At 39.3% G+C, this 22,022-nt stretch overlaps 1 protein-coding gene across 2 annotated transcripts; it reads right to left on the minus strand.

The window, feature by feature from the left end:
* Positions 1-433: 433 nt before the first annotated feature.
* Positions 434-18,677, minus strand: LOC127351691 (carbohydrate sulfotransferase 1-like). 2 transcript variants are annotated; one of them, XM_051379494.1, is made up of 2 exons: positions 18,645-18,677; positions 434-5,230 (listed from the first exon to the last, which is right to left on the minus strand). In XM_051379494.1, exon 2 carries the CDS (start codon positions 5,182-5,184, stop codon positions 3,898-3,900), a length of 1,287 nt encoding a protein of 428 aa, XP_051235454.1. In that variant the 5' UTR covers positions 5,185-5,230; positions 18,645-18,677; the 3' UTR covers positions 434-3,897. The 2 variants fall into 2 exon arrangements, with proteins under 2 accessions (XP_051235454.1, XP_051235453.1); XM_051379493.1 differs by lacking the exon at positions 18,645-18,677 and adding an exon at positions 6,984-7,346.
* Positions 18,678-22,022: the final 3,345 nt, after the last annotated feature.

The raw sequence follows: 22,022 nt of genomic DNA on the forward strand, positions 1-22,022 counted from the left end.
AACAGCAGATTTTCATCTCAGACTTTTTGTTAAAATGATCACTTTACTCCTGCACTCACTTCAAGAGTATTTTCTTTCAGCAGCTTTTGCTCACTAACGAGTAGTTTTAGCTAACATTTCCTGTCAGTAAACAGTCGGCACAAAGGAGCAAATATCTTTCTTCTCCGTAATGCAGTCACACAGGGTCAGATTATTAAGGTCACATTATGAGGGGATAAGAATAAAAAGGGAGAGGGAGACATGTTGAGAGAGAGGGATTTGCTGTACTTTCTTCGAGGGGCTTGTGAACCATATGTTCAGCCCTGGGACACGAGGGGCTCAGCAAGAGCCCAGAGACACACCAACACACTGACACATGGGTAGCAGGCTGCAAACTGTGTGCGGGGGTCAGGCGTGTGGAGGAAGTGCACCATTACTAGAAAACTGTCCACGGTTAGAAACAAGGAGCCAAGTTGAGTTTAATTGAAAGCTTCAGTTCAGAAGTGTGCATGCTCAGCTTGAATATCACTCAACTGCAGCACAATTGATGAGCTGTCCAATGATGTTAGTTCTCATTATTTTACAATATGTAAATGAGATATAAATGACACAGCAAAAACACAGTCCAGGTTTAGCTTTCAGACGCAGGAGTTTCTGATTCATTCTTGAATACATTAAAGCCCATAAAGATAGATTTACTGGCACAATGGACAGGTTAAAGACTGGAAGACAGTCATACAACAGCTTGGAAGCGTTCTATGACGTGTTCCTTTTTCTTTTTTGTTAAAGAATATAACATTTTAGGAAATATTCTTATGTGCATTCGGGCAGAGTTAGATGAGAAGACTGAAACTACTCTTATGTCTGTATAGTAAATATGAACCAGCATACTGCAGCTCATTGGCTTAGAGGTTGCACAAAGATGAGAAACAGGGAAGCTAGAGGAACAAGAAATCGTCTGGTACATAACCCCCTGGTAAATTGGCAAACTAACGTTTTTAAGCTTCAGTCTATGCACATAATGAATAGATGAGATGCAATATGTTGATTAATGAGCTTTAGAGGTGCTGGTAGGTGAATTCTGTTACCGCTAGACAGAGTTGGGCTAGTGGTTTCTGCCTGTTTCCAGTCTTGGGGAGCTAAGTTAACCAGCTGCTAATAGTAGCTTCATATTTAACATACAGACATGAGAATGGTATCAATCTCTTAACTCTCAGACAGAAAGCAAACAAGCTTATTTCCCAAAATGTTAAACTAGTCCTTTAATTGAAAAGAAATCCTAGGCATGTACTCAAGCGCAGCTTTGCAGCGTTTTCCAGTTTTAAAATTGAAAGTATGCCAAGCACATCTAGAAGATTCAGAGGTAAAGTGAAAAACAGAGAGTGAGCACTGAAGCAAAAGAACAATCCCCTGAGATCTCTGTAAGAAAGAAAGAGGTGGATGATGGAGAAAGCACAGGCAGTGAGAGGGAGAGGGAGAGAGAAGGAGTTTTGCCTCCAAGCCTCGGCACAGAGGAGGATCAAAGGTTTGTGCTCTGCATCACAATGGACATCCGGTCACCAATACTGATGAGCCCGGGTGTGTGATGCTCCATTCACAGGCCTGATATCTTATGGGTAAACAAGTGGTCATTGCATGGAATTCAATGGACGTCTTTGCGCCACGTTATCTGACTATACAGTTATCTGCAGTGATGTCATTTGTGGAAATCAAAATTAAAAGTAAAGGATATTAGAAACTAAACTGAAATTTTTTTTTTTTTATCAGTGTTAAGGACAGATTACTTTGATCTACTCATAGTACACCTGCAGATCTATATCATCCTACAGTGTCACTAAAAGGAATTTAACACAGCTAAAGTCTCCTGATATGACGGCAATTCTTAAAACTAGAATCATTTTTGTATCTAATTATACATTAGCTTATTTCTGGAAACTGACATTTACTGCCAATGAATTGGCAACAATTCATTCTGTCCCTGCTATAACTGAGAATCTGCCCTGTCTTAGTCTTAAATGCAATACGCTGTGCAGTGTGTTTACTGATATCACTCTGAAAGGTGTTTACTCTACATTTTATAGGTGCAGCAGTGTTTTATGCACACATCCTTGACAGTTTCTGTGCTACATAATGCAAACCGACATTCGGTTTAAGCTGCTGCATACAGTGCACAGCATGAAATGATTACTGTATTCTGCACACTAACTGGGAAGACAGTTAGCCAAACTAACCACTGCAAAATCTGGTAAACATGCTGTCAAATATAAACCCACTGAGGGAATGTTTACCAGAACATTGCTTTTTGTGCCAGTTGGGGGTCTTAAATACATATTTATTTTGCAGCAATAATAGTCAAAGAGTCCATCAATAACAAACTTACAAAAGCTTATAATACGATTAATTAATTTAATAATAAAATAATTTGGGCAATTATTTCAATTATATCTTGTGCTTGAGTTAAGGAATGTTATGTGAATTGGATTGGAAAAACAAAGGCCTGCTTCTGTTCATAAATAAATAAAAATAAATAACATTGTGTTCAGTGCTTTGGCAACTGTCCAGTGTGTTTAACATTATTTTAAGGAGTAGGACAAAAAAAGGACACATCACTTTACATGACTGTGGTGTACTGTATCTCAGCCTTGATCTTCTACCCTTTAACATTTCCAGGTTGAAACAGCATGCCAACTGCTGCTGTGATGTTCAGAGGATTTTTCCCAGATTATGGTCATTACTGTAATACTCTTTTTATATGTTATCTAATGTAGATATGCTTTGTGAATGTGGTAGTGTTGTACAGTATTAAACTATCCACACATCTTGGAAAAATTGGAATCTGCAGTGCAACCTGTTCTACTAAGACATATCTTCCTCAGTTACGAATCCTTTATGTTGAAAATAATGATAGATCCAGCATGAACTGTCAAAGTGCTGTGTTATTTGAGAGAATGCATATGCTATTTTTGTTCTTGGGTGTCTTCTGTTTTCATACTTATCAGATGACTTGAGTGCTGTAATGTCTCACTATCAGTGAATGACAATGGCATAAACAGTTTTAATTGAAGACAGAAAAGGCAGTGTAAATGTCACACTTTGAATGATTTAGAATTAAAGAACTTCACAAATGAAAAAATAAATTAAGTAATAAATAAAACTGACAAATACATCAGAATCAGAATTCAGTGTGTACTTGGATTAGAACCTATATAATGTCCACATCCAAGCTTTTAATGGTGTAACAATCTTGAAAATGTGGTTTATTCTCTAAATAGCTAAAGTGATGAAGATTTCAGCATTACCTCTCATTAGTGTATTTGTCTGTCACAGATGGTTGTAAATCCTCTGCTGAAACACTCGTGACCTCCGGTGGGATTCTGTCCCCTTAACTTGAGAGCCTATTAATTGTCTGCAATTATCCTTTGCAAACATGGCATCTGTCAGAAGTATCTCTTCTCTTCCCACATGGATAGAAATGCCATAGTGGTAAAGGTTGACTGCGACATTCACTATTTATTGCACAGTAGGGCTTGTACAGTCCAAATTTGCAATCACAGCTCTGTTTTACACAACCCCTCACAACTCCCATTCAATGTTTTCGAAGGGCAACATTTGACTTTTGTTGAAAAAACAGCTTGCATACAGTAAATTAACGAAGACAGTGCCTTGTCTTGGTTCTATTTATGGACAAACGGAATAATGAGACATTTGTAAACTAGCTTGTTTGATTACTTTGTGTTTAAAGTGTGCTGTTCTGCAACATTGGGGAATCATCCATAGCTCCCTCGGTGCATTCAAAATATTTAAAGTTTAGTGCAAATTTGAAGAAACAAAAGTACAGAAACGAAACCAACAAACTAAGGAAATTATAAGGCAACAATTATAAATATATCAAAAATAGTCATTAGAGAACTATCTTTGTTACAAAAAAGGTACAAAAGTTTTGTCCTGTACCAGTGAGAGAGACATATTTTTCAGTTCCTCTACTGATTTCACAGCCTTGTATCCCAGCTGGTGAAGTACTTTCTGACACACAGTCTGTGTGTATTCTACCATGTCATAAGACAGTTTCAAACGCCAACTCTCTGCATTAGCTGCTGAGTCCCTCACAGTACCAAACTTGTGTTTAGCTGAGGGCTCATTGCTGCCCCGAGTGTTTGCATGTATCCAGTCTTCCACATTTTTATCCATAGGCAGCCCCAGGTAGTCGTAGATCTCCTTTGTCTTGAGAAGCGGATTTCTAGCTAAATCCTCATAGCGAACCAACATGTACTTCCCTTTTAGCCAATAGGGATGGCTGAGTCCAGTTGAAACAGAACTGAGGAAGTCTTCACAGACAACTGTGAGCTGACTCAAGTCTAGATTATAGGGTCTTCGACCCGTGGCCCTCCAAATACGCCACAGGCGATACGTATCTCTGAATGTCTCAATCCGTGATGACAGGATACCACGCGGGTCTCTGACAAGTTGAATGACTTTGATACTCAGCCGTGGGTCTTCCACCAAAGCGCGTAGATCTCCAATCTCTGGCACCCGGACAATTTTGATTGCCACGTGTCGCTTCTCACGGCATGCCTCCGTTGCTAAGGTCATGTTTAGAGTCGCACATTTCTTGACACAGTCCCCTTCCTCCACATTAACATCAGCAGGACCGAAGGCATCACATACAGGTTGCTGGCACAATGCTCGGCTGGCACCACGACGGAAAAGTTTATCTGTGGTGTGGTTCGTGGGCGTCGGCTTAATGTAGCTCTCCAGGAAATAGAGGTCGCAACCGTACAGGCTACGAAGGAGATCTCGACTGGCGCCCAGCATCACACGCCGGTCTGCAGCATTGCGGCTGTGTGACAGACGTGGAATCAGTGTAGTCTGAACATGATAAAGAGGCTCAAACAGGTAAAATACATCCTGGTGCTGGTTGAGCAGCTGGCCAACAAAGGAGGAGCCGCTACGAGTGGTGGCCAGGACTAGTATGTGCGTTTTACGTGTGGCATTGATGGAAAAGTAAGGGTAGTCATCGCAGCCTCCACCGCCTGCTGCTCCACGCTCAAAGGGAGGTTCTGTCTCCTGGCCCCCCAGACCACAGTTTTGGGGGCTGGGCAGCGGGCACAGCTGGAAAGGCTTGGAGGTAAGTGTCCGGATGGCCGTGTACTGGATGGCGATGGAGGCCAAGGCCAGCAGAATCACTGCCTTCCAGGAACATTGCATGGCTGAACCACTTCATTTAGACACAGCGGTCCATGCCAGGTCCTCCCTGTGAACAAAGAATTTTTTGTCTTTTTATTCTTAGAAATGATTTTATTTCTTATTTCATTGGGTCCAACAGTTCTGTGAATATCTTTTTTACATGTTTTAACCAAAGGTCTACAGGGTAGATCATCTACTGCCCTAAAATGACATATTTGACAATACAATGGTGGCACACAGTACAGTGGATAAATCTCAATGAAATTTAATTTTAATATTCCAATTAACAGCAGGACAACTTGTATTGTGATTGATTTTGGAATTGAGGGTGAGTCATCAGTGCGTTGAATAATACGCACGCTACATTTTAGTTGCGATTCCAGGGCAAAAAGGCTGTATTTTCATTCACTTTGGTACTTCTGTTGAAGGCAGGGTTGAAGACTAACTATATACTGATTAAGAAAAGAACAAGAGCAGTCCTTGATAAAGATTGCTGTAGCCATGAGACAGAATCCTGTGACTTAATCTTTCCATTTGTCTCCCGTTTCTCCTTCCGGTGCTACAGCCTAATTTTTGAATTAAAATAGATAAAGAAGAGAGTTCTGAGTCCGTAATTTCTGGTTCCTATCCAATCAACTGACACTAACTGCCAAAACCATGTACAGCAGTCTGAGACCCCAGACCACAGTGGAATGGAAGCATAAAACAGGCTGTATACAGTATCTAAAAATGTCAAGGCACACATTTTTTGTTTGTACCAATGTTTAAAAATAGCTTTTACTGAATATATAAAAAATGATTCTACATATATGTCTGTAACATGCTTTATGGGTTAAAAATGCACCAAAACTTACCATATAATCATTATTAGGGACACAAAATACTTCACCAAGTATACTATAATACCAATGATTCTGCTGTGCACACAATAACTCCACCCTGGCTCTCTATTCTAACTTGTCTGCATCTAATTCAAGGACCTTGTTTAGCCTGATTGGCGAGTATTCCACTTGTTCATCAGAGAAACAGAAAGTCTAATCCAGCCCAGAAAGGTAAACAGTAGTTTAAAGCTCCACACCCAATGTCATGCCAAGGGGAAATTATGCTGCAAGTGAATAATTAGATAGGAAACTTCCCATTCGGGGTTTGATTCATTTTAAAATAATACTGTAGTAGCACACAGGGGGGCCTTGATGCAGGGAGCATTGATGGTGCAAGTAAAATAAAGGCTCAACATCATCACTTCAGAAGCCATTCATGAGACTTGTAAGGTCCAGAAAAGAAATGATGCATCGGGTTATCTTTTCTAACTCCAAAGCACAATGTGGAGGAAGGCTTTAAGAAATAAACATCTGAGAAGAAAAATAAAATCCCAGAATTGTTTTTATAAAAGCAGATAAAGATCTATTTGCCTCGCACTGCATGCCAGAGACTACAGCCTTCTGTTTGTGTGATGGAGCTGATGTTGCTTTATACTCTAACAATACAAAATACTGACTTCTATCGCCACTCAAACGACTTATGTTCATAGAGAGCACCGGTGCTTTTTTTTGTTTTACTATATAGACATTTGGAATGAAAAAGCTCACTATACTGCAGCGGGAACAGGTTAGGCTGCCTGACAGAGATTTTCCGCGATGCAGACAGCCTCACCAATGCTGCGATAAGACAACATAGCACAAATGAACGCATCCCACCCAGCCGCAAGTACTCAAAAAAATAATAATAATAAAATACTGTATGGAATAAAGCCTACATCATCCAATTTGGTAAAATCACAGTAATATTATGTAGTAAATTCCTACTTGTTTTCGCTATACCTTGTTGGTAGTTGTAGTATTCTCATGATGCGCTGTACGTCCATGAATCTCGGCTGCTTTCCTTTAGTCCTCAAACGTTTCCCACCGTGCGCTTCCTCCCGGGCAGGAGAGAATTAATGCGCCTGGCAGACCCGTATTTTCCATATAACGATGGTACGAGTCGGTTTAAGTTGAACGGTTGGTTTTAGACTCAGGGAGATAAAGAAGAGGAAAAAGTGGAGGAGTAACGCTGAAGCGGTTGTGTTTTTATTACGCAGCCAGGCGGCGAGACTGACCGGGAGAAGCGACAGCCGGGCTCCCCTTAAATGATGCGCAGAGGCTGAGAGTGTGTGAGGTACACAAGGACCGACTGTCTGGACCACCCCAGACCCCTCCCCCTTTCCACCTGCCTCCCTCTCCCTCCCTTTCTCTTTCTCTTTCTCTCTCTCTCTCTTTCTCTCTCTCACTCTCCCTCCCTCTTTCTCTCTCTCACTCTCCCTCCCTTTCTCTTTCTCTTTCTCTCTCTCTCCCTCCCTCTTTCTCTTTCTCTCTCTCTCCCTCCCTCTTTCTCTTTCTCTCTCTCTCTCTCTCTCTCTCTCTCTCACACACATCATCATCATCCTCAGAGTCTCTTGCCTGCCACATCACACACTCACAGACCCCCCCCCTTCCCTCTTTATACACACAAGCAAATCAGCTCTTTTCACGCAGCCAATGTGGCAGCAAGTTCACAATGATTCCATCAACCTTTTTTTTTTTTCCAATTTGAATTGTATGCAAATGTTTGATTGACTACTACTTTTTTCCCTTCATGAAGGTTGGTGCTGCAGAATTTCCTGCATCCTCCTATTTTAGTTCACTTATCTTAGTTGTCTGTCTGATTCTATTCAGAAAGGAGCAGGCGTGCCAGTTCGGGGAATTTGATGGCAGAAAATCTCTCCCCTGACTTTGACGTGAACTCCTCACATCAACTTCACCGCCTCGGGCTCTGTGATTCTGCAAAGCCCTTTCTCCAGGGCATCTGCAACCCAGTTACTGATACAGGAGTGGGTGGGCCGATAATGAACATGATATGAGTGTGCAAAATGCACAAAGGAAGATGGACTAAAAAACTAAGCTAAAGCTTTAGAAAATGAGTGAAGAAACGGGTGCACAAATAATAAAACACTCAAACATGCTGAAGACAATCCTGTCCTCAACTCTATGGTAATCATGTGCAAGCGTTTTAGCTTAGGCTGCAGTTATAATGAGGGGTTAAAAATCCAACTCAGTAGTCCAAATAATAAATTATACTACTTTTTAATAAGACGCTTCATAAAGGGCTTATGAGTTGCAATTAATGGCTAGTAAATCACATTATAAATAATTGAGCAATTAATAAGAACAAATTCTGGTTTGCCAGTTTGGGAAAAGTCTCAGTGTTCATCCTCCTCCAGCAAGAGACTTGCTTTATTTTATTGTTCATTAGTTCATCTAGTAGACCACTTCAGTGGGCTGTTAGGCCAGTGACCTTCTGGATGAGCGCTGCAGAGCATTTAGACCAAAATCCATAATTAACAACTTCTTGAAATTTTAAATTAAGGACTTGAGGGATTGTTGCAAAACACTTAATATTAACATTCATTATCACAGTTGACTTACTAACTTCTGCTGTTGGCTAAATAGAACATTATAAATATGTGACTTTTATTTATGACTTATTAACGTTTACAACTGCAGACAGGGTGGTTTATAAGAAAACTGAGATACCCATTACCCTTTATTATGGATATTAATGACTTCACTATTAATGACTTAACGGTCACAGGGATTTTTCACAACCTGACAACCCAAAAACTGTTTTTTTGAATAGCTTCAAGCAGAAAGAATGAGTCAATGATTTTATTACAACTTATAAACCCTTTACAAAGATCACCATTATGTGGTTGACATATGTGGTTCTTTGTAGCACATTTGATTTGTCCTGGGTCCATAATGAAAAATGTATTGTGCTTCTTGGGTGGCAAATTTCTCTCAAATATCAACATCCCTAGGAAAGCCATTATATTTTCTAATTTTCACTACTTAGCATTGTAGAGTTTTAAGAGGGTTCCTTCAACCAAAAGGGCGACAGAATGTTAAATTAGCCATGAAATGAAAAGACCACGATAATAGTGAAATATATCCAAAGAATGATGATGAGAAAAAAAAAAGAAAACTAGCATCGATATGGATCTACACATTTGTTTTTCTCATGGTTATATATTGACTCTTTTACAACACAGTTTCTCCTTTCTGCTCTATCAGTTCTCTAGTGGATGTTTTCCACTAGTCTAAAATCTCCCACCACAAGACTGAGCCCGTGAGATGCAGTCTGGATTTGCAAGTCAGGGAAACTGGACAATTTTGAGGAACTTGTGAATCCAACAGACAGTCTATTATGATGGAGGACCACAGGGAATTGGTTCCTCATTTCTCTGGCAGAGGTCAGTGAGGTAGTTAAAAAGCTCTGAAGTGGGATGGTGAGATATCGAGATCCACCCTGAGATGCAGAAGGCTCTGGGTGTTGACGAGCTGTAGCAGCTGACGCGTCACCAATTCCATTTCACACAGATGTCAAACAGACTTGTGAAGCCAACCTGAATTATAGCAAATTCTGTTTTTTTTTTAAAGATTTTAGTCTGGAAAACTTCCAGTAAGAACTGAAACTATGGTGAGCGGTTTAGAGACGATGACTTGACTCACAAACTCTTCAGCTGTGGCTGTTTTTAAACCAGATTTTGAATCAGACAGTAGTGTGGTGGCAGACACTAACATATTCAAAAAGTAATGTAACATATTTAACTCATTTTTTGATAAACAGTATAGCTTCCCCAAATGTATTTACAAGTGGTGTAGTAAATATTTAGATCCTTTACTTTAATAACATAGCAATACCATAATGAAAACTAGTAACAGTTCTATCATCACTGTCTATTTATCTCAAAATTTAGTGACTTTGAATTTTTAGACAAACTCATGGGAAAACTCAGGTAACTCAAAACTTTACAAAAGTACAACCACTAAGTTATTAGGTTGCACCACTGGCAATATGGTTTACTGGCACAATTAAAGGCAATCTTCTGCCCCAGCAGGTACTTTTAATTTCATATCTCTTTTTTCATGTTTACAGTCTTATTTATTTGCCCTTGCGTGGATGCTCCACTAAGTTGCCCGTGCATTGTCTTAACCTTGCAGCTGAAAGGCCCCATGGATATTCTTATATAGTGCCACAGGGAGGCCAGCGAAGCAGCAACTATACAGCTTTGATTCCATGGCTGTCCCCAGATCGTTGATGTCAATGAACCCAGCTTGTGGAAGCCTTGTCAAGGGACACATTACCACACTGAAGCTGGGCATCTGCAGCAGTGCGATAGCCTTTCAGTGCATTATCACGTAAGGCTATTCTTCTTGAGCATGCTACAAAAGGATTTGTAATAGATTCATAACACGGCAGGCTAAATAATGTGTGTGTGTGTGTGTGTGTGTGTGTGTGTGTGTGTGTGTGTGTGTGTGTGTGTGTGTGTGTGTGTGTGGGGGGTGTGGCTGTTCCTGCCTCCGTCATCTTTATGCCAGTATACACATGGTGACAGAAGCTGGGTTTTTATGCCTGGCATTTTTCATTCACAACCTGGAACTCTGTGCGCACAAGGATTTCAAGGGATTGTTCTTATTGACAAAATAGGAGGAGGCAGAACACAGAGCATCTCCAAAAACCTGTGCTATTGGTCTAGCATCTGGAAATATTTAAAATATAATGATCTTTATAATGTATTTGCTGTTACTGCAGTGGATATATTTACTTCCTAATGCACTGAAAAAATAGGTACATTTAAAGAGAGGTACCTCCACCCACAGATTTGGCAAATATCTGAGTGTTTACTAGAAAGAACAGAAGGCTGTTTACATTATTATTTACCATTAATATTTACAATACACAAGTTTACATTCTGGAGATACAAGGATTCCACCAGACGGTACCAGAGTGATTTTCCAAGACAGCCACTCAGCAACACAGTTGTTAATTGAGCTGCACATAATCTATTGAAATGAACATTATTTGCTGTTGCAGAGGAAAAGTCAAATACCATTAATTATCTCATGCTGTCCTTCCTATTACAGCACAATGCGCCTTGGTTAAACTGTAAATGTCACAGACTACAAACATTTGGATATAACAATATCACAGGGTTTCCAACTAAGCTAAGTTATAGAGGCAGCAGAGTGGTCCCTCTAGCATGCTGTTACGACCTTGGGTGCCCTGTACTTTCTAGTTAATAGTCCCCAAAATCATGCAAGGCACAATAAAACTACCTAAATGTACTGCAACCACCACAAGAAGTGTGATCCTGGGTCACAGCCTACTGTTACCACCACAAACATTTGGGGGTATTGGAGAGCTGATGAGGCTGGTTCCTCTTCCATCAGACAAGTTAATCAATGGTATTGTTGGAAAAAGCAGAGCAGTGATTTGTTAAAAAGCCCTTTAATCATTCTCATTAAGAAAGTTTTGAAAGAGAGCAGAAAGCAAGTCAAGCGAGGACCGGGGAGCAGTGTGCACAGACTAGCGTGCAAGTTAACTATTGACACTCAATTCCTGTGCACAGCTGCACACATTTTTTTTTTCTTTCTCTGACCTCTCAGTTTTCTGTCTGTGTGCCTGACAAGCTCATCTGTGCCCTCAGCATCTTTGCAGATGCTCTCACTTCGCTGTATGTGCCCTGAAGATACATTCACTGCACGTGTGGCTTTATGAACTGCATGCTCAATATTAAGAAACTACAATGATGCCATAGAATTATAACTGGTCAAATGATGAGGTAATGATGTTCCATTCCAAAGAGCAAGGATAATTAGTTTATATATACTGAAGGTTTCTTATTAGGCTATGTTTACACTGCAAGCATGGCCAAAATCAGATATTTAGTTCTCATATGTGACTCACATCTTTTTTGCATTACAGTGTGAACAGCACACAGCACATGGAATCTGATCTTTTCATTTTTCCTTTGGGACTCTTTCACATGTGGTCCAAATCTGATAGAGGTCTGCAATGTGACCTCAGTGTGAACAGTCATATCAGAGTTCACTTTTATGTCACTCTATATAGACATTCACCTTGGTCACCTCAGGACTGCGACCTGTTTACACTGGAATCTGACATGGACCGCATTTAAAAAATAATGTGAACAGCCAAACAAACAAACAAACAAAAAAAATACAAATTATACGAGCAATAATGAGAATTGAGCGCTAAGGCTTGCATTGTGAACGTAGCCGTAGATACAAATACAGAGAAATGGCTGCTTAACTGATTGATAATGTTTGTTACTTTTCAGTCTAATTTCAGTCATTCTATCCAATGCAGCCAAGTTGATTACATTTTTTTTCGATGTTTGTAATTGTGGTTTCCAATTACACTTCACAAATTGCATGGCTGTTCTGTGATTCGGATGATGCAATTACTGTATGTTTAAAAAAACAGGACAAAGCTTCTAATTGCTGTATGCGTTAGAGCTAAAAGTTCCAATTGATTCAAACCAATGGAATTATCGCTCCTTTCCTAAGTGCCTACTTTGCAATTAGATTAATTCCCCAAAGAACTATACTTAGGCTTGGTAGATGTTCTTTTTCTTACTCAGCACAGCATCTTGCCAGTTGCCAGACTTTATTGTTCCTCTTTATGCTGATCGGTTGTAGAGAACAGGTTTTGGGCTACTATTTGGTATTCACCACAAACAAGAACTGCCCAATCTGCATCCCCTACATTGAATATGTAAGTGACCTGAAAAAACTCCAGTCCCCTCAGTTCTCTAGCAGCAATGGTACTGCTGTATGCGCTCTAGACTGCTTGAAATTCCAACTAGACGTAGGTCCCTCAGGATGAGCTTTATGCAGTGTAAACCCACAGAGCTTTGGCTGTCATTCTGCTGTACTGGCTCCTTTGTCAAAGGTCTCCTTAATCAAATAGACACCATATATCCCGTCTCTCCATGCATCCATATGTATGGGGTCCCAGATTTGATAAACGACCTCACAGCCTTGGCAAAATAACAACATGACATTTGAAACATTCACACAGTGGTTGCAGACACAGACACACACACATAAACCACCTCCAGCTGCAATGAAAATCTTAAACCAATATGTCACTGGAGCACAGTTGTAAGTCAGTTTCTTCCTATTTCACATGATTATCTAAACCAAAGTAGGAATAACAAATTATATATACTCTCTCCCTTTAAGACAACTATGTTGGTAAAAGGCTATGAAAGAAGATCAAGTAGACATTTTAACAATGAGGTTCAGCTACCTTTTCTAGCTTTATGGTAGTGCAATCAATGATTTATATGCTGAAGAACTGATGATCCTGCAAGCCTGCGACTTATTAATCACCTTTCCATTATATTAGGGTTTGATTATCATATCCATTTTTCTCAAAATGGTAAATTACTTTTCCCAAAATTGCTTTATGTGATCATATCCATGTTTTTGGGAATGTGTATGTGTGCACTTGTAAAACCACATAAAAAGGGACACAGATACACAGTCAAAATGTGGGGACTCACATCTCATGGGGACTCAAATTATGTATCCACAAACAAATAAACCCCATTTTATTTTAGGATTAAGACTTGGTTATAGTCCTAGGGTTAGAAAGTTTAGGGACAGGGTTAGACACGCAACCATTATGCCTCAACACCTAAGAACATGGTACTTAGGTGACTGCAGCATATCCGCTGAGAAGGTGATCGGCTGCAATCTGCCATCCCTCCAGGACCTGTACGCCTCTAGGACCCTGAGGCGTGCAGGCAAGATTGTGGCTGACCCCTCCCACCCCAGACACAAACTCTTTGAAACTCTTCCCTCTGGTAGGAGGCTGCAGTCCATCAGGACCAAAACCTCACGCCACAAGAACAGTTTCTTTCCGTCTGCAGCTGGCCTCATTAACAAGGCCCGGAACCCCCACTGACACTGACTCTTATACCCACCCTGTCTATATGCATTACATTAATGCACTCCGGTTTCTTTACAGTTTTCTTATCTTTCTTATCTTTATTTATTTATTTATATTTTAAAAGTACTCTTGTGTGATTTTTGTATGATTTGTATATTTTATGCACCAAGACAAATTGCAACTATTCCTTCTACTATTTGGGAAAAGCATCTTTTATATTGCATGTGTGAGAGCAAACACTGGGATAATTGTGGCCTCTCATGATTCACTGCATCAGGCTACACAAATATCTGACAGAATCACCAGACCCACCAGACCCACTCCTCCATACTTACATACAGTACATTAAAATTCAGCACATTAGTTTAAGGTTTTTAGAAATACAGTAGGGAAAGTTATTGGAGTCAGTGGAACATCATTGTAGAGACCAGGCACAGATTAATGTAGGTCTAATGGACATTCCAACCTGCTGTCAATCCACAAACAACTTTAGTTGAACAGTATATATCTGTGCATCACAACTGTATCAAAAGCAGCATCCTGGCCATGTGCCAAGATATTCATTGTGGAAGTCACAGATCCTGCATATTGTCATTACAAGTCAGTTTCCTCCTTTACAGCCCCCTGTGTGGTATTTAAGCCAATCCTTAAATTGGAATTACTGTAGTTTAGTCTCCATTAGCCCCACCCCACCCTCAACCAGTACAGTACCACCGCTGCTACAGATGTGGAGACCTCCACCTCCTGTAACCAGCTGATACATACTGTAATAATGCTAATGCAATACAAACTCCTCTGCCAACAGCAGATTAACGGGAGCTTCGGATGAGTCTGGCACATCTTTATCCTTATCCTGTGCCCTTAATCATTTGGTGGGCTGAACATTGGATAGTTGGCTGACTGGTGGACTACAGCTGTTGGCTGGATGGCTGATAGCAGTGAGAGCAGACAGTAAACTGGGCTAGTACTAAACCCTTGAAAATACAGCACTGTCATGGATTTATATATAAACAGAAAACTTACAATTTATGTTACAATACACAAATAAAACAATACCAAAATATTAAAAACCGAACATTTCAGTATTTTACCACATGCCAATAATAAGCTATTTAATAATAATAATAATAATAATAATAATAATAATAATAATAATATGATGTTTACGCTAATAGAGGAGGATCTAGCATATTGTTGCTAAACTCCACAAATGTGTGAAGTTAGATTACCCACTAGCATAGAAATGTGTCTTTTTTATTTTTTACCAAACTGCAGAAAAATAGGTTCATACATTATGTCATGCCTACATTATGTATGTAGATTAGGTGGATTCAAGTGTTCATTCACACACAAACAAAGCCACATAAACACTCTTCTGTTGTATGAGATTACAAACTTTCCTTGACACAACTAATTAAAACATGTAGAACTTTTCTGTGTTTAAAATTTCAGCACATGGAGGAAGGGGAAGTTATCACTTTGTCATGGAATCACTGTACCGCTATGAATCATTCTGCTCCTCTGACTGACATGTAATGTGCTTTTGGGATGACTCATTTACGTGTGACAGACGTCCTAAATGCTAGATTAGAGAGCCGTGCCTTATCTAAAAGAACTAAAAGGGAATGAAAAGCCTTCGAGTTAAATCATTCTCTCCCTGCAGGATACCCATCAAACCCTGTTATTTTTATCTTATATACTGACAGACTAGGAGATTATGTGTAATTATGGAGATAAGAGAAATTAAAGGGCTCTGTTCTTATTGACCTGCCTAATGCAGTGGAGTGAAATCTGGGTCCCTGAAAGCCTGTTTGTGAGTGGCGGATAACATGCATTATTGTGACATTTTATGAGAGACGCTTTAAATCAGCATCTTTTGGCTCGACTCTCTGCAAATGAAATGAAAAACAGGCAAAACACCTAATCTGGAACATGAAATAGAGTGGCAGTGATATAAGATTTTTCATGCAGTACAAATGTTTGTTGTCCACGTAGTCTATGTAGCATTACTGCATCTGTCTAATTTGATTGGCCATTTAAGCAAATAAGGGCTTAAGAGCAACTGGATGGTATGGGCACTATTTAACTTATTATACAATAGCCTACATATGAGTAAAGCCACTCCACAATTGCAGTATAAAGTAATTTATAATGCACACTTTGCTCCCTGCTGTTCACATAAGTCAGTGTTTTATCTCACAAGGAGCCTGGATAAGGGCTCTATGGAGAATGTCTTTATAATGTATATTTTGCACATACAAAGCCTCTACCAGCCTGATGCTGAAGGCCTTTTTTTTTTCAAAACAATTGTTGGTATATGAAAACAATTGTCAGTAGGATCATCTCATGCTATTGTCAGAGCTGACCCACATTTTTGCTTGTTGCTATGGTAATCAACGCCAAAAATCAGTATTTGAATATTCTCCCCGGGAAAAGAGGGAGGGCAACACACTCTGCTGTTCACCATAAAACAGTAAACATAAGTTTGTACTTGAAGAATGGCCTCAGTTGATGTGACTGCTAAGAATGCAGCAGGGGTGCAAAGTGAGTAAAGTTAGAAATCTATAAAAACTCTATCAACAGTCTCCTCTTCTTTTCATAATTTAAATGCTATGGGTCAACAAAAATTCAGGAAAAAGAGGTTTGTCCATTTTTACTGTACATACACTAAAAATGTGGTATGGTATAGGACTCTCAGACTTCAAGTAATGCTATAATGCCCCCTAAAATCATGAATTAAAAACTAAAATATTGCGTGGCCCCTTATTAAATCATAAACAGATATTCATGACAAAGAGCATGCCTTGCTTATTCATACTGCTAAAAAGGAAAAGAAACTGGAAAGATTCTCAGTTTGGAGAAAGTAGATTGAGAGATGGCAGCAACATATTTGAAACAATATGTAGGATTTACTGGCATCTAGCGGTTTTGTTGCAGATTCCAAATCCCTTGCTTCACCCTTCTCTTCTAAGAGCAAGGAGAAAACAAATGAAATACCACCTTTTCCAATTAGTCCCTTTTGGGCTACATGGCGGTTCAATATAATGGACTTCATGGAAGGTAACTCATGAAGGCTCATTCTAAGGTAAAACAAAAACATAATGATTCATATATTCAGGTGATTGTACAGTAATGACAACATACCTATGAATATAATATTTCCATTCCAAACTGGACCTTTAAAGAAAACAGAATTTAGTCAGACTGAAAACTTCAGGTGGTGCAGACACTTCAGACCCTTACTTCAAGGAACTGACCATTCATACTGTAGCACATGTTTATATAGTTATAGTTATTTGTCAGAAAAGACCTTGCTATTTTAGGGCGCTCTCAAAGAATCTGAGCATCAACAAGGATTCTGCTGAAAGGGCTAATCTCCCTCAATAAACATATATCAACAATACAAAATACCACATAGGAGGAGGTTCGTGGTGAAGGAAACTGCGACAGCAAATAGGGTTGGGAAATGCACAACAGGCAGTAACAGTGGTAAGTGTCAGGTCCATATTAACAGATATGAATGAGTCAGTCATTGTAAAGCCTACTGCAAACAGCTGATACCAATCAGCCAAGCATGACTGCTGCACTGTGAATGAACTAACACTATGCCTCATTCTCCTACTCACACAGCCATTTGCAAACTATTGTCAGTTTTATTGTGTAAGGTTACAAATACACGTTTTCTATGTGACCTTTCAATTACTTGATTTAGATAAAATGACATCAGCCTCATTAGATTACCAACTAAATTCTAGAGGGAAAAGTTGATGTTTACAGGCTTTTTTTATTATCCTCTTTTTCTTTATCTTTTAAACAAAAGGAATAATTTAAGTTGAGAACTTCACTTTGATATATTAACTAGCATTATTAGCATACACACTCAGGTACTATCAACCTACGACCAATTCAGAAGAGATCTGAATTAATTCCTCTGAATTAACAGCACTTAACTCACATGTGTTGTGGGTTCATATTTCTCTTAAGACTGTGGTTGTATAACCAAATGGCTGCAAACATTACAGAGGCCATTTCAGTGATTCAGCTAAATAAAGCTTAGTAAGTGTGTTTCAATTGTATCTTGTCTGTGTGGTATCTGTGGTGATTATGAAAATGATCTTACACATTACACGCCTTTATATTTGTCTGAGCAGCAATAGATCTACTAATTGATAGTGTCCTTGTCACACATATCCTTAGATGGATGAAAGAGCTGAGAATGGCTTCATGGAAAACAAGTCTGTCACTTAAAGACTATTAGTTTGAATTCAGAGGGGGCTGGCTGTCCTACCTCTACCCCTTAATTTATCATTTTTAACTGATGTTAGAAGGTTTTGTCCTTGTCCAGTGCAGGACAAATTTGAAGACCTGGCCTTATTGCAAAAGGATTTACAGGATTTTATACAACTTTTGCTGTTTGAGGTGTTTTTTTTCCTACAACTGAAATCCATTGTTGCTGCTGCTGGGTAAGAATGTTTTGTGCTGGCCACTACCTGACCCAGATATGCCACGAGACATTCCTTCACAAGTTCATGGACGTTAACACAATAGGACAAGTTGTCCACAAAACATTTAATATACGTGTTCAATAAAGGGTTAGAAATGAACAGCATAAGTTTTGTTATTGTGATTTACATAAGTCGTGTCTATGGCATGTAATGCTTGCTTCATAAAGCTGAAAAAGCAAAGGACACAAACACAGACATTACCTTGATTATGAGATCCAGTCAGTCTAGTTTGTAACTGAAGTACCTCTTTTGTCTGGCGTGACACAAAAACAGGAAGCTGAGAGTCAGACAAAAAAGGGATATGGCCTAAAATCAGGAAAAAAGCTTAGTTATTTACTTTGTACATTTAACAATGTATGTAAAATACATGAGTTTGATTTATTTTTCAAATATTCCTTCTTTTTTTAAAATATAGTAATCTTGTAATATTCTTCAAAAAGACATTTTTAAACTTAGAAAACCACTCTCTCAAATTCTTAAGTCTAAAAAAAAATAAAAAATAAAAAAATCTAACTTGCATTAGTCATTCTGCCTTTGTGAGCTTGTCAACTTTAGTGCCAGCTTCAGCGCCAGCATCAAGCTAGCTTAGTGTTCAGGAATAAAGGCATAAATTAGAGGACACTGTCAATCAAAAATTGCTTTTTTGAATGGCAAAATTATTTTACTTTTAGTCTTCACACACCAACAGGAACACACACACACACACACAAACAGGAACACACACAACATCAAAAAACACCACAGAACAACTCTTTTGAAAATCTAAGACACAAAGGCACATTTCCGATCCAAGAAAGCTGAGCTTTTCATGGACGGGCTGTCAGTTATATGTGGGCTGCAGGAATAAGAGTCTAAACAGAGGATGGGCAGAGCATTCAAGGATGCAATCGAAAGTGATTTGTATCAGCTGCAACCAGGGTTGAGAGGACCGATTCAGGTGTCTGATAGCTGCCACCAGTTTTTTGTTCCTCTCTGTTTAACACAAATATGTGATAGCCCCCCCCGAAACCTCTTTTAATGAAAAGCTGGAACCAGGGTGAAAGGGAACGAGGTCGGGGGGGGTTAAAAGGAGGGAGGGATTGTAGAGAGACATAAAACCAAGACGCAGGCTGCTTTTTACCCAATCCTTGCCCAGAGCAAGGTCCCCTTTCACCCAACAACCTCCCTCTGTAAAGCTTCCAGCCCTCCCCCCTATGCCCATCCCATTTGCTGTCCTTAACCCCTCCTTCCTCTGGGAAATCCATTCAGCTCAGCAGCAGCAGCATGAATGCGAGGATGTGCTGGGGTGGCCACTCAGAGTATATCATTTACATGTGTAGGGAGCACCCATCCACAAGATGCAGCCTATAGGGCCTTTATGTTTCCTTTTCCACTTGGTTCAGTGTCAGGGTTTTCAGTACGGCTGTACCATCTTTCATGCCTCATTGGAGCCTTACACTGACTAAAAGGAGGTATTTCAAACTCTGTAATGGTGAAAAGAGATCCTTGGGCATGTCTTTTTATGAATAATCCATGTGTGTTTAGGGCAGTCAGTGATAAAAGGAGGATGTGTTTGAATGCCTGCCCCATAAAACAGTTGGATGGTGAAATAAAAGGATGTTAACACAAATGCCCAAATGTCAGCAGAATGATGGAAATATATTACATGAAGATAATATTGCTTTTCATTTGTACTGTGTTTATATTTCTGGAGAAATTGTGCATTGTGAGTTATTTTCTCACAGACATATTGATACACAAGGTTGGAAATGTGCCAGAACACACTGAAGGTCCAGATGGAATGGCACTCCAGCTTATATTTTGAAAATCAAGCACAAGTTTTTCAGAGGTATACGCCAGATCCGCCTACATCCCACAGACTCAGACTGACGGTATGGTGGAGCCCATTACTGCTCATGTTCTCTATATGCATGAAGATACAGTTTCTCCTGAAAGTTACTTTGCATTGTTGGGTTAGGTTTGTTTTTGCTACAATTGGTTGACATTTAAAGGAATTTTACACCCAGTGGTGAATCATTGGATTGCTTTTCATTGTGAGTCACAGCAATGCTACTATCTATTAATGTTTTTAGGTGGTTAATTTAGGAATATAGTGGAAGGAAAGGAGCAGGTTTTCGTTTTGCTAGATTGTGATTAACATTCAAAACACATAGGAATTGCTTGTTTTCTCCAAGTGTAAATCCTCTGAGACCTTGCTTGGCATTTTCTTTGTGCAGGCAGTGTACAGTACTACATGTTCCACTCTAGATGTGCTCAGGGGTTGAAATGCAACATTTGTCAGTCATGATAGCCCTGGGTGAAAACATTCTTATCAGGAGCTCTGGTGGTTGAACTATAAAAATATAAACGCAGAGTGCTGATTAGCATAGTTGACTTAATGATGAACATCTAGCAGGTTATTTGGGTTTTTTTTTCTTCCTCTTGGCAGTTACACTTGATCCCCTGCATATGTCTGCTTGCTTTGATGGGTAAAAATCCTGTCTCAGCTTTTTCTAAGCACCTTTGGAATCTCTCCACTGCACTACACTGAAAGCTTTATCAACACCACCGCGCACACACACACACACACACACACACACACACACACACACACACGCACGCACACACTATCACTTTAATTTTTCCACCTGCTCTCAGTTCCTGCTACTTTGTGCATGCCTGCTGCACTGTACCTTCAGGGTCAGTTTATATCAAACATTCACAACTTAAAAATAAATAAAGAATACTACTAAATCTGGTCTGCAACTTTATGAAACTAGACAATTTACATGGATTTTATGCAGTATTCATCTTTAAATAAATAACCATGGCAGTGACAGCTTGTTGATTTTTGCAGCTGCTATTGTATTACTGCTAAAATGTCACAAAAGCAAAAAGCCATTGGTCACAGGTCAAGGATTTGGAGATGGACATAGGTGACTACACACACATGCTGCACACTGAAAACTGGAGTTGGCACATCTTTTATTAATTTCTACCAGAGAAGTTGTCTAAGAGAGCTTGTGTCACCTTTAATATGCAGCAAAGACACTAACTTTCATGACAGCATCTCACGAAGAGAGTGACAACTCTGTGCTATTTGCAGATGAGATCAATACTTAATACTGTGTCTTGAACCAAGTCAGTGTTACACTTTCGTTTTTGGAAATTCTTTAGACAGCAGCACAGGATGAAACAGTTTGAGACATTTTCTTTTCTATTCACTTTTTATTTAAAAATTTGTTAGAGGGAGGGATCACTCCTTTCTCCTTTTAAGTTAGATTGTATATTGTGTATTTTTCTTCTGTTTGCTTTTATTATATCTGGTTAATAAATGAGTGTGAGTGTGAGTGATACCAACCTCTTCTATGTAGAACTCCAAAGCTCCCACTCTAGCTATTATTAATGATTTTGGTTGTAATTATTAATTTAATTATTCATCTGAATTCTGAATTAATAGTTTAGTGTAATTTTTATGAGACTGATCAATCGATTATTGGTTATCCTTCCCTTATTTAAGGGTGGTGCCCGAGGATCTTTAATATTAATTAAAGTCATTTTCTATTATCTTTTGATAATTATAATTTTTGATAACCATTC

Source organism: Dicentrarchus labrax, unplaced genomic scaffold, assembly GCF_905237075.1.
Source record: "Dicentrarchus labrax unplaced genomic scaffold, dlabrax2021, whole genome shotgun sequence".
NCBI lineage: Eukaryota > Metazoa > Chordata > Actinopteri > Moronidae > Dicentrarchus > Dicentrarchus labrax.

Coding starts and splice junctions, on each gene's coding strand:
- LOC127351691 (XM_051379494.1), bottom strand. CDS start 5,184: ATGCAATGTTCCTGGAAGGCAGTGATTCTGCTGGCCTTGGCCTCCATC.